At 47.3% G+C, this 12,654-nt stretch overlaps 1 protein-coding gene across 1 annotated transcript in view; it reads right to left on the bottom strand.

Moving 5' to 3' along the window:
• The window catches only part of tg (thyroglobulin), a 22,812-nt gene extending 15,026 nt beyond the window's left edge, over nucleotides 1–7,786 (bottom strand). The window contains exons 1-13 of the mRNA XM_044034199.1: nucleotides 7,681–7,786; nucleotides 7,154–7,358; nucleotides 6,766–6,859; nucleotides 6,598–6,607; nucleotides 5,962–6,479; nucleotides 5,504–5,885; nucleotides 4,693–4,722; nucleotides 4,382–4,612; nucleotides 3,539–3,643; nucleotides 3,378–3,455; nucleotides 2,593–2,696; nucleotides 2,274–2,385; nucleotides 85–246 (exon numbers count right to left, since the gene is read on the bottom strand). Of these exons, the coding sequence (XP_043890134.1) occupies nucleotides 85–246; nucleotides 2,274–2,385; nucleotides 2,593–2,696; nucleotides 3,378–3,455; nucleotides 3,539–3,643; nucleotides 4,382–4,612; nucleotides 4,693–4,722; nucleotides 5,504–5,885; nucleotides 5,962–6,479; nucleotides 6,598–6,607; nucleotides 6,766–6,859; nucleotides 7,154–7,358; nucleotides 7,681–7,786 (2,137 nt within the window). The remainder of the gene's footprint in view (nucleotides 1–84; nucleotides 247–2,273; nucleotides 2,386–2,592; nucleotides 2,697–3,377; nucleotides 3,456–3,538; nucleotides 3,644–4,381; nucleotides 4,613–4,692; nucleotides 4,723–5,503; nucleotides 5,886–5,961; nucleotides 6,480–6,597; nucleotides 6,608–6,765; nucleotides 6,860–7,153; nucleotides 7,359–7,680) is intronic.
• Between the last annotated feature and the right edge of the window lie 4,868 nt (nucleotides 7,787–12,654).

Consider the following 12,654-nt stretch of genomic DNA (forward strand, 5'->3'; position numbering starts at 1 on the left):
CAAGCAGAGACATCGCTGCGGTTCCTTAAATGTCCACCAGGTGCTGCTGTGACTGTGTGTGTGTGTGTGTGGGGGGGAACTTACGATCACATGATGGCGTCTGTCCTGTCTGTTGAAGCGTCCTGGTCCCGCCCACTTCCTGTCCATCCACAGAGACGCACCAACAGGAAGTGACATCACACTGCAATGGGACAAAGGAGCCATCGGGACGACACTGGTGACCCTGAAGGTCACACCAGCTGGGACCTGACCACACACATACGCGCACACACACACACACATGTTGGACATTCATTGACTTACATTCATTTCCTGGAGATTTACTCTAACCTTAACCACAATTACTACTGACCTAATCCTAATCCGAACCCTAATCTTAACCTCAACCTAACCTTAAAACATATCTTCACCTTGTGTAAATGTAGATATTTACATTGTGGGGACTTGATTTTTGTCCCCACAAGGAATACAAGTCCCCATAATGTGACTGTGTAAACAGTTTTAGGTCCCCACAACATTAGTAATACCCGCACACACACACACACACACGCAGAACATTTCCAGTTGTGCTCTGTGTGTGTGTGTGTGTGTGTGTGTGTACATGTCAGTTTGTTGTCAGTTGTGTGTGTGTGTGTGTGTACATGTCAGTTGTCAGTTGTGCTCTGTGTGTGTGTGTGTGTGTGTGTCTGTGTGTGTGTGTGTACATGTGTTGTTCAGTTGTGCTGTGTGTGTGTGTGTACATGTCAGTTGTCAGTTGTGCTCTATGTGTGTGTGTACATGTCAGTTGTCCAGTTGTGTGTGTGTGTGTACATGTCAGTTGTCAGTTGTGCCCTGTGTGTGTGTGTACATGTGCTCTGTGTGTGTGTGTGTGTGTGTGTGTACATGTCAGTTGTCCAGTTGTGCTGTGTGTGTGTGTGTACATGTCAGTTGTCCAGTGTGTGTGTGTACATGTTGTTGTCTGTGTGTGTGTGTGTGTACAGTCCAGTTGTGCTCTGTGTGTGTGTGTGTGTGTGTGTGTGTGTGTGTGTGCTCTGTGTGTGTGTGTGAGTGTACATGTCAGTTGTCCACTTGTGCTCTGTGTGTGTGTGTGTGTGTGTACATGTGTTGTCCAGTTGTGCTCTGTGTGTGTGTGTACATGTCAGTTGTCAGTTGTGCTCTGTGTGTGTGTGTGTGTGTGTGTACATGTCAGTTGTCCAGTTGTGCTCTGTATGTGTGTGTGCACATGTCAGTTGTCAGTGTGTGTGTGTGCATCTGTAGTGTGTGTGTGTGTGTCATGTCAGTTGTCAGTTGTGCTCTGTGTGTGTGTGTGTGTGTGTACATGTCAGTTGTGGTGTGTGTGTGTGTGTGTACATGTGTTGTGCTCTGTGTGTGTGTGTACATGTCAGTTGTCCAGTTGTGCTCTGTGTGTGTGTGTGTGTGTACATATCAGTTGTCAGTTGTGCTGTGTGTGTGTGTGTGTGTGTACATGTGTTGTCCAGTTGTGCTCTGTGTGTGTGTGTGTGTGTGTACATGTTGTCAGTTGTGCTCTGTGTGTGTGTGTGTACATGTCAGTTGTCAGTTGTGTGTGTGTGTGTGTGTGTGTGTGTGTGTGTGTGTGTACATGTCAGTTGTCCAGTTGTGCTCTGTGTGTGTGTGTGTGTGTGTGTGTGTGTGTGTGTGTGTGTGTGTGTGTGTGTGTATTGTCAGTTGTGCTCTGTGTGTGTGTGTGTACATGTCAGTTGTCAGTTGTGTGTGTGTGTGTGTGTGTGTGTGTGTTGTCCAGTTGTGTGTGTGTGTGTGTGTGTACATGTCAGTTGTCCAGTTGTGCTCTGTGTGTGTGTGTGTGTCAGTTGTCCAGTTGTGTCTGTGTGTGTGTGTGTGTACATGTCAGTTGTCCAGTTGTGCTCTGTGTGTGTGTGTGTGTACATGTCAGTTGTTCAGTTGTGCTCTGTGTGTGTGTGTGTGTGTGTGTACATGTCAGTTGTGTGCTCTGTGTGTGTGTGTGTGTGTACATGTCAGTTGTCCAGCTCTGTGTGTGTGTGTGTGTACATGTCAGTTGTCAGTGTGTGTGTGTGTGTGTGTGTACATGTCAGTTGTCCAGTGTGCTCTGTGTGTGTGTGTACATGTCAGTTGTCCATGTCAGTCAGTTGTCCAGTTGTGCTGTGTGTGTGTGTGTGTGTGTTGTCAGTTGTGTGTGTGTGTGTGTGTGTACATGTCAGTTGTCCAGTTGTGTGTGTGTGTGTGTGTGTACATGTCAGTTGTCAGTTGTGCTCTGTGTGTGTGTGTGTGTGTACATGTCAGTTGTCCAGTTGTGCTCTGTGTTGCCGTCTGCATCATTTCTCCAGTCATAGGATTCACACATGAGCCCACGGCGCCTCCTGTCTGCAGCACAGAGTAACGGCCGTCCTGAAACACACACACAACAAAAATTCAACTGAAAATGATATGTGTATGTGTGTGCATGTGTGTGTGTGTGTGTGTGCGCGTGGCTGCATGTGTGTGTGTGTGTGTGTGTGTGTGTGTGTATGTAAGGCATATGTGTGTGTGTGTGTGTGTGTGTGTGTGTGTGTGTGCGTGCGGCGTGCATGTGTGTGTGTGTGTGTGCGTGCCCACCTCCTCACACTGTGGGGGACGAGGTAACACGTTGGTGATGTCAGACGCTTTTGTCCAACCAGAGAGCAGAGAGTGAGCCTGAGCTCTTTCACAGCGACTCAGACCTGCAGGAACACAAGCTCACTTTAAGTCTACGACGTCTACGTCACATGATCACGTCTTTATCTCACTGTGAGACACACTTTAACAACAGGAAACTCAAGTTTGTAAATCACTCACTCTCCCACATCAAAGCTCACAGAGAAAATCAGTGATTTTAACATCTCACACACAGGAGTTGTTGATCCACTGCTGCCTCCATCACTAAGTTCCAATGTCTTATTTTGTGAATTCGGCTTTTAAAATATTTTCTTTAGACTTACTTCAGAGACACAAAGTGACCACACGAGGCAGCAGAGGACCAGCAGCTCCTGTGTTCCCGCAGTTAAAATCACTGATTTTCTCTGTGGGGTTTGGTGTGTGAGAGTGAGTGGTTTACAAACTTTGCAGCTGAGTCAGCGCTGACGACACTGTGTGTGTGTGTGTGTCCAAGTATTACTAATGTTGTGGGGACCTAAACTTGTTTACACACTCACACTATGGGGACTTGTCTTCCTTGTGGCGTAAATAACTACATTTTAAGGTGAAGATATGTTTTAAGGTTAGGTTGAGGTTAGGGTTAGGATTAGGATTAGGCCAGTAGTAATTGTGGTAATTGGAGTAAGTCTCCAGGAAATGAATGTAAGTCAATGCAATGTCCCCTCAAGTCATGAAGGTCAAACATGTGTGTGTGTGCGCGCTCTTACACTTGGGCAGCCTCAGTGAGCGGCTGCTCAGAGAGTTGGCGACATACTGTCCGTCTTCATCAACACACCAACACTGACCTGAACACAAACAAAACAAATGTGGTCATGTGACATGTTTTACACAGTGCAGGTGTGTGTGTGTGTGTGTCTGTGTGTGTGACCTGTGCTGTGGTGACACTGTGTGTGTATCCAGTTTCCAGAGGCGTCACATTGTGGCGTGTACGGTTGGTAGGAGCGACGCTGAGGAGGCAGGTACATGTGGACAGCTGAAAGACATCATCATCAATATTATCATCCAGTGTTCCCACACTTTGTTTGAAACCAAATTCAATGACTTTCCAGGACCAATTCCCTCAAATTCAAGGACAGAATGTGTTGACACTGCTGAAGATGGGAGGACAACTTTTATTGAGTGATTGTCCTTGAGATCTTTGTCTCACCAAAGACGAGTCGGAAATTTCGTTTCCCAGACATCACGTCGCCATTGCTCTCTCTCTCTCATCTTTACTCGCTCATTGTTCGCAACAACGGCGGAGAGAGAGAGAGACGGTGGACGGTGAGTAATGATGTCTCCGGGTTTGTCCTGAGTCTGCCTCGTCTACATACATCGAGCAACGCAGGGCATGAAACAGTAGGTGGCGTCGTCACAAAAAAGGGAGCACAAGCACAAACAAGCACTTTCAATGAAGATGATTTCTAAAACATTCAAGGACCTTGAAAAAAAAAAACTTTTTCAAAAACTTTCAAGAATTTCAAGGACCAGTGGAAACCCTGTCAGTGGGAGGAGACATCATTTTAAAAATGACTTTCAAGGGCCTTGAAAAAAAATCTTTTTCAAAAACTTTCAAGGATTTCAAGGACCCATGGGAACCCTGTCAGTGGGAGGAGACATAATTTTAAATATGACTTTCAAGGGCCTTGAAAAAAATCTTTTTCAAAAACTTTCAAGGATTTCAAGGACCCGTGGGAACCCTGATCATCTGACTAACAGTTTTTAAACTCACTGGAGTACGCAGCCAATCGAAGAGCGGCTCTGGAGCGACTCAGCAGAGCGTCAGTGATCTGCAGCGCCTCCTCTGATTGGCCGACGTGCAGCTCGTCCGGGTTGAGTCGCAGACCTTCAGCCAATAGGAATCCGTATCCCAGAGGGAAGTGGGAGGAGCGAGAGAGAGCGACGACGCGCCGCACATGCTCTGTGAACGCCGTGACCTCAGACAACACCTGAGAACACACACCTGCAGGGGGCAGCACAGCGTTAGAGTGAGGGACAACACGCCGAGGGACAACATGACCTTAACATGAATGAGACTCTGACCTGAGACTGACGGAGTCGTCCGCCCTGCGCCTGAGAGAGAGAGCGAGAGAGAGAGAGAGACAAATGTCACTACACTCTGCTTTATTAGAGCAGTCTTCTCCTTCCTCCATACACCCTCTACCCAAATGTGTGGTTCAAACAGGTGTTTTGAGAAACCATGGCAACAGAAATTGTGAAAAAGTGGAAATAATTTCGATCAGAAAAACAATCAGAACCACGCCCACTGTGGAGCGTCACAGCGTTGTCATACTTTAACATAAAGACGTGGTTGAAACTTTAAACCGCTCACAGGACTTGAGACTTTTCTCACCTAAATCAAAGTTTTGATAAAGATTACGGTTTTTAAACAATCACAGTTTAAGTTTTGTACTTTATTTTGGACGTGTTCAGATTTTTAATGAGTGTTGAGCCGTTAGAGTGGCAGACTCTGCTGAGGTCCATGAGAATAATGTGGGAGTGGCTTAAAGCCTCCTGACGCTCACACCTAACATTCACCCTGTCATCAACTGTTCTGTAAATATGACGACTTTAAAACATGCTGATTTCTCTGTTTTTCACCGGTTGTCACAGAAACAGGTGTTTGGAAGGGGGAGGGGGGAACAGTGAGGAGGAGGGGCTTGTGCGGCCAGCTGCAAGAGTTTTAAAGGTTGATTCCACAAAAACACTGCTTTGTCTAAATCCTTGAGGGTTTGAAGGTTCAATCCACACAAACATTGGCACAATCAAACTTTCTCGGCTGAATTTTCTAGTTATTTATGAATTATTTAATTCAACTTAAGGTTTTAACTGTTAAATATTAAGTTTGTCTTACAGGTGATGGTGTCCCCTCTCGGCCCGGCTGTGGTTTTCCCCTCAGTGTCCACACAGAAGCAGCGTGAGCCGATGCACTGCAGTGGCAGGAAGTTTCCGTCCTGCGAGCACGCCGGCACGTAGAGCTCGGCTCCGGCCGCCATGTTTCCTCTCACCTTCAGCGCTGCCGCTCGCTCCCTCTCGCAGCGGGACGGACAACGAGGCTGACGACCGGTCGTACGCGACCCTGTGACCTCTTGACCGCGAGGGTCGACACACCAGCAGTCTCCACTGTGACACTGGACCTCCTGGAAACCGCCGCTGGACGTGCAGCTGGGCACAAAGACAGCCGCCGAGTATTTCTGTTCTTGGGCAGTGCAGTATCGCAGCAGAGGAACCAGAACCTGGAAGACAAAGATCAGCGGGGCAAGTGACTTGTCATGTGATGTCACTGGACATCACATGACGCGTCATATCCACCTGCTGCAGAGAGAGTGAGCCGCTGAGTCCCGTCAGCGTGTGCCGGAGGGCGGAGAGGAAGGCGGGGTCCTCCAGCGCTCGGCTGACGGACTGGAGCAGGTCCCGGTTCTTCTGAGAGGAGAGCAGCTCCACACTGACCGCTCCTCGAGATCCCACCGCGCCGCTCAGGTTAAAGTTTGCCGCGCTCGTCAGAAACTTCCCACCAAAAAGCTCCTCCTGGAGGCGGCCGGGGGCGACGCGGCGTAGAGTCCGCAGAGCTCCGTCCACCGAAGGGAAGAGACCATGGAGGACTTCGACCAGGCGAGACAGAAAGGCTGGGTCCGCATCCAGCGACAACAGGTTCTGGAGTGGGTGGAGCAACGTGTGACAGGAAGCTGGAGGAGAGGAGGTCATAGAGGGGGGCAGTGCCACAGGACCAGAGAAGAGGCGGGACAAAGCCAGACGACGCTGAGACAGACAGTCATGATCTGAACCTGAGGAGGAGAGCGAGCGAGAGAGAGAGAGAGAGAGGCAGAGAGGAGAGAGAGGAGGAGAGGAGAGAGAGAGAGGAAGAGGAAAGGAGGAGAGAGAGAGAGAGAGGAGGAGAGGTTTGGTTTTCAAAGTCCCTTTATTAAACACTTCAGGGAGGCAACCTACCATCACTGAGCTATCAGAACAAAAAAAAAACAAAAAAACAAAATAACAGCAAAACGCCAAACACATGAGAACTTTCCCCAGATCACAAATTTACAAATAGCTCCACATCCCTTCCCACAGAACACAAAGAGCCCACACACAGCTGAAATCTTCCATATTGTCTGTCACTTTATAGAAAGCATGTTCCACCCTCAGTCGGGCCTTCAGTAAACCCTTCAGAACTGACACCATGTCCACACTCCTAGAACCCTGGGCCCTGTTTCTGTGAGTCAGAGCCAGACAAAAGGTTCAACAATGTCAAAATAGGTTTTCTTTTTGCAGGATACTTATTAAAATAAACAGAACAAAAGAAAAAGTCTCCCCAAGATCCTGAAACAACTTTTTAAGAAGAATAAACAAAGATGCCAACCTATGACTCTCAACAAACAAATGTGTGAGGGTTTCAGTCTGAAAACAAAACAAACACTCATCCCTAACCCCAGGACAGATGTGCACTCTGTATCTGTTCGTAGCTATTGCCCCATGTACGATCCTCCACTGGAGGTCAGCCGTGTACGGGGACCGCCAGCTGCCTTTCGGAGATGAGTCCGGGCCAAAGAACTCAGTCCACCTCGACTCCTGGACCTCCAACAACAACCGAAGATGAAGCACTTTGACACAGGCTTGATAAAGTTCCTTCTTGCCCACATCCTGAAACTTGCCCAGATGTGGTGTCGTGAGAGACAGCAGGTTACCCGCTCCTTCCTGCCACTCCCCCACAGCTGGGGAGACAGACAGACAGAGATGGGAAGCTGTACTCGCTGCCCTCACTCCACTGTTCACACAAGGTTTGGTCTCTCGCAAATGCTCTCAGATGTTGAGGCAGAGCAGCGCAGACTTCTTCTACCACCCTGTTGATCAGTCTGATGGAAGTGATTCTTCCTCTCCCCCTCAGGACGTCTTCAGGTGAAGTGGTCCACTTCATTAGATGGCCCGGTTTGGTGCATCCTCCCTCTCTGAGTCTGACCCACAAACTGGCAGACTGAAGGGTTGGCGCTGTTAAAACCCTGTTTGAAACCAAAGGCTCCTCAAAAACCCACGTACCTGGAGTCTCAATGGCTTCACGTTCAGTCTTTAAAATCTGCCAGGCCTGTAGTACAGAGCTGTATAAGGAAGTTAGTCCTGTGTAATCCAGATCCTCCGACTGCATCAAAGCCCAAGCGACTGGCTCTTCTCATGAGCAGTCGGGCCATTTCCAACCAGCTTGGACCATAGTTGTACGGAAATCTCTGTACTGTCTGCAGTCTGAAAGAGGCAATTCTGGACTGGATGTCCCTGCCCCCCTTCAGCTACAGGCAGGTAGACAGTTCTAGATTCTTCAGCCTTCTGAATATCGTCCATCAAACCTCTCGTGGTGTCAAAGCTATAAATATGTGCCAGAGGGTGGAGGCAGCCAAATTGTTCGCAACCAAAACTCCCCACCTATAAGACAACTGGGGTAGTAACCATTTCCACTTAAACAACCAAGCGGACACATTCTCCTTAACTCCCTCCCAGTTCTTAACTTTAAAACTCTAAGTTCCCAAAAAGTTCAACAGTTCAACCCCTCCCTCCCCCAATCAAGTCCTCCAGGCAGACTGGGAATTGCCTGATCCTCCCATTGACCCAACAACAGTGCCTCACTCTTCTCCCAATTCACCCGTGCAGATGTTGCCTTCTCATACCAGGATAGAGTGTCCTGCAAACGTTGAACATCCCCCTGGCTGGACAAAAAAAAACATTTACATCATCCGCATATGCAGAAAGGGTTGGGGAACACTCAAGTCCACAGGACACTGGCAAAGACAACCCCCTGAGTCGTCCCTCAACCTGCACCATGGAGGCTCAAAGGCTAAACTATACAGCTGGCCAGAAATGGGAAAGCCCTGTCTTACCCCGTGCCGTGCAGGGAGTGGCCGATTCAGTCCTCCCCCTATCTTCACCAAACACTGTGCATTGTGATACAGCAAACCAAGCCAAAGACACAAACCCATCACCAAAACCAAAAGCCCTGAGTGTAGAAAACAAATAAGAATGATCCACCCTATTAAACGCTTTCTCTTGGTCCAAAGAAATAATCCCAGTGTTTACATTATAGCATTACACACATCAATGACATCTTTAATGAGGCAAATGTTATCTATAATTGTCCTGTCTGAAATACAATAGTTCTGATCTGTATGTATGATATTCCCGAGAACTTCCTTGAGTCTGTTTGATAAAGCACTGGAGACTATTTTGTAGTTCGTACATAGTAAGGCAACTGGCCTCCAGTTCTTTAATAGTGCCAAATCACCTTTTTTGGGCAACAGGGAGAGTATTGCTCTTTGACAGGACACTGGGAGAGATCCTGTTCCGCAACACTCCATCAGCACACTATGTAAGTCATGTCCCAGTATATTCCAAAAACATTGAAAAAAGTCTGTGGATAATCCATCGATTCCCAGTGCTCGCCCTGATGCCATCTGTTTTCTCCCCCCTTTCTGTCCCCCACCTCTCCGCTGTCCCCCATTTTCCTTTCACCCCAACCGGTCGAGGCAGATGCTGCACATCTCTGAGTCTGGTTCGTCAGAGATTTCTTCTTCTGTTAAGAGGGAGTTTTTTCTCTCCACTGATGCCTAGTGTTTGCTCACAGTGAACTGTTGGGGTTCGCTGCTCTCCTTGATGTTGTTTATGTACAGTGCCTTGAGATAATGTATGTTATGATTTGGTGCTATACAAATAAAATTGAATTGAATTGCTTTACAGCCATAGTGGGGTGGAGTGGCTCAGTGGTTAAGACCCTGCCTTGTGTACCAAAGACATCATGGTCGCAAGTTCGATTCCACCCCTGGCTAATTGTACTTGATTCCATTGTAAGTCGCTTTGGATAAAAGCGTCTGCTAAATGACATGTAAAGTATAGTTAGCTCCTCAAGTCTTAGTTCGCTATCGAGAGCAGCTTTTTCTTCCAGGCATAGTTGGGGAGACCCTCGAAGAGCTCCCCACGGCACTCCATGTCACATGCTTCGGCTGCAAAAAGGTCTGCGTAAAAAGCTGTTGCATGCATAGGTGCTCCGGTGCTCGAGCACCCACTGAAAAAGTTGAAAGAAAAAAGAGCTTGGGGCTTCCATGTCTTTAAACGGGAGGAAGCGAGACCAGACAAGAGCTCCCTTCACTCTCTCCTGCAGGAAAGAGCTCAGTTCCAATCTTTTCTCCTGCAGCAGTGAACCAGTAGTGGTACTGGTGTTCCTATTGAGGCATCCCTCAATGTTTTTAATTTCAGACTCAAGGACTTTGATTGTTGTTTTTACCCTGGCAGAAGAGTGAGATGTCTACTACTGACAGAAAAAACAAATCTGGACTTTTCCGACCTCCCAATCAGCCTTTTTAATTTTCCATTTTTCCCAGAATACTTCTGTCTTGCAGTAATTTATTATTAAAACTCCAGCAGGACTTAACCCTTTCACCTGGTGAAATGACAAGTTCTGCTGTTACTAAGTGATGATCTGTGAAACCAACTGGATGTATATCGCACTTAAGCAATCTAGGACTGCAAGTTTTTGAGACATAAAATCTGTCCAGTCTCGCGGCACATCCTGCAGACCCAGACCCACGTGTACTGTCGAGATTGTGGATGTTTTTGTCTAAAATAGTCTAACAGATCGAGGTGTGATATTACAGTGTTGAGAGTCCTGGATGACTGTGGGTGGGGTTCTTCTCCTGTCCTATCTATAGTAAAGTCTATGGTGCAGTTGAAATTGCCACCAATAATGATGTGATCTTGATGGTGGTTCAATAATGAATTTTTTAGGAGAGTATAAAAAGACACTCTTTCTGCTGCGTTATTTGGGGCATAGATATTAACGAAACAGAAAACAGAGTTTTCTATTTCTAGCCTGACGATTAATAGACAACCATTTATGGATAAAATGGTTGCATTTGGAGATTTTTAAAAAAGAACAGCAACCCCTGCACTTTTACTTCTTTGTCTTTTTTGAAGTTTTAGCTTTTCTTATCATGGTGATGTGCTTTTTTCGACGGAAGCGCTTTTTTTCATCTCGGAGGTCAAAACCAACTTGTCTTTTTAGTACATTAACAGATCTGGTGAATTTTTTGGTGTTGCTGAAATAATTACTCATGTTTACTGTTTTTTTGTAAGTTTTATCTAAAAAAAAGATTAATTCTCTCTAGGGAATAAAGATCCGTACCCATTCTAGAGGAATCAGCAATGGACACATTATCTGACCCATAGTCATCTTCCATTTCCTCTCCATCTCATGGAGCCTGACTGCTGCACATCCCATGTCCTTCATTTATAGCCGCCCTTTTGCCAGTAGGTACGGTGGCCGAGACCCGCCATCGCTGCAAATAAATGAAACGTCTCGGGTACAGTAAGTAGGGCTTGATGAAACTGCTTCTTCATTGTTTCTAGCCAACTGTGTGTCCATTGATTTCATCAGACTTTGAGCTACGCAGATTTCTTGCAAGCACATAGTCCTCCTGCTCTACAGACTTTTCAGCTGGACACAGAGCCGGCCTCAGCCCCCTTGTGATCCATCCTGTTGACAAAAAACACGTCCCTATCTCTCACCATTGTTTCAAAGAACAAAATTCTGCCTTTCTTGATTTCTTGATGTTGCCAAAAAAGCTCAAAGGACTGACAGAAAGCCGTGTCTTGTAGGAGCCTGTTGTTAAATGACCAGTGTGATTTTACCCTTACTCCTGGTAACTTTTCTCTATCTTCTCTAACCTCCTTGATCCCCCCACCCCCCCTCCTCCTTCCTCCCTTCTACCAATTCACTTTGTCAACTACTTCACAAAAAAGGTAGATGACATTCGCTCTTCTTTCCCAACCCCACCTCCTGTTCTCACCACTCCACCAACCACACATTCAGCTCCTTCTCTATCCTCTTTCTCCCCTCTATCTCAGGATCAAGTTCTTTCCCTAATAACCTCTGCCCGCCCCACCTCCTGCCCCCTTGACCCTATCCCCTCTCACCTTCTTCAGTCAATTGCTTCTGATCTTCTTCCTTTCCTCACCCACCTCATTAACACATCTCTATCATCTGGCTGCTTTCCGGACTCTCTTAAAGAGGCCAGAGTGACCCTCCTCCTTAAAAAACCCACCCTTGACCCGTCTGAAGTAAATAACTACAGACCTGTCTCTCTTCTTCCTTTTCTCTCCAAAACTCTGGAGCGCGCTATCTTTAATCAACTCTCCTCCTACCTTCACCGGAACAACCTTCTTGATCCTCTTCAGTCTGGTTTTAAAGCAGGTCACTCGACCGAAACTGCACTTCTGGCTGTCACTGAGCAACTCCACACTGCCAGGGCTGCCTCTCTCTCCTCTGTGCTCATCCTCTTGGACCTTTCTGCAGCGTTTGACACAGTTAACCACCAGATCCTTACTTCCTCCCTTCAAGAACTAGGTGTCTCAGGCTCTGCACTTACCCTTCTCTCGTCCTATCTTCAAAACGGAACATACAGAGTAACCTGGAGAGGATCCGTGTCGGAACCCTGTCCTCTAGCTACTGGGGTCCCTCAGGGTTCTGTCTTGGGCCCTCTCCTCTTCTCTATATACACCAACTCTCTTGGTTCGGTTATTCGCTCTCATGGTTTTTCCTATCACAGCTACGCCTATGACACCCAACTCATTCTCTCTTTTCCCAGCTCCGACACACAGGTAGCAGAACGGATCACCGCTTGTCTGACTGACATCTCTCAGTGGATGTCTGACCATCACCTGAAACTCAATCTCGCCAAGACTGAATTTCTTTTTCTCCCAGGAAAGGGCTCTCCCACCACAGATCTAACCATCACCCTCGACAACTCTGTGGTAACTCCTTCTCACACCGCAAGGAACCGGGGTGTGACACTTGACGACCATCTCTCCCTCACTGCCAACATTGCTGCAACAGCTAGATCTTGCAGATACATGTTGCACAACATCCGAAGGATTCGGCCTCTCCTAACCCAGAAGGCGGCACAGGTTCTGGTCCAGGCTCTTGTCATCTCACGCGTGGATTACTGCAACTCCCTCCTGGCTGGTCTTCCTGCA

Source organism: Solea senegalensis, linkage group LG9 (assembly GCF_019176455.1).
Source record: "Solea senegalensis isolate Sse05_10M linkage group LG9, IFAPA_SoseM_1, whole genome shotgun sequence".
Classification (NCBI taxonomy): Eukaryota; Metazoa; Chordata; class Actinopteri; order Pleuronectiformes; family Soleidae; genus Solea; species Solea senegalensis.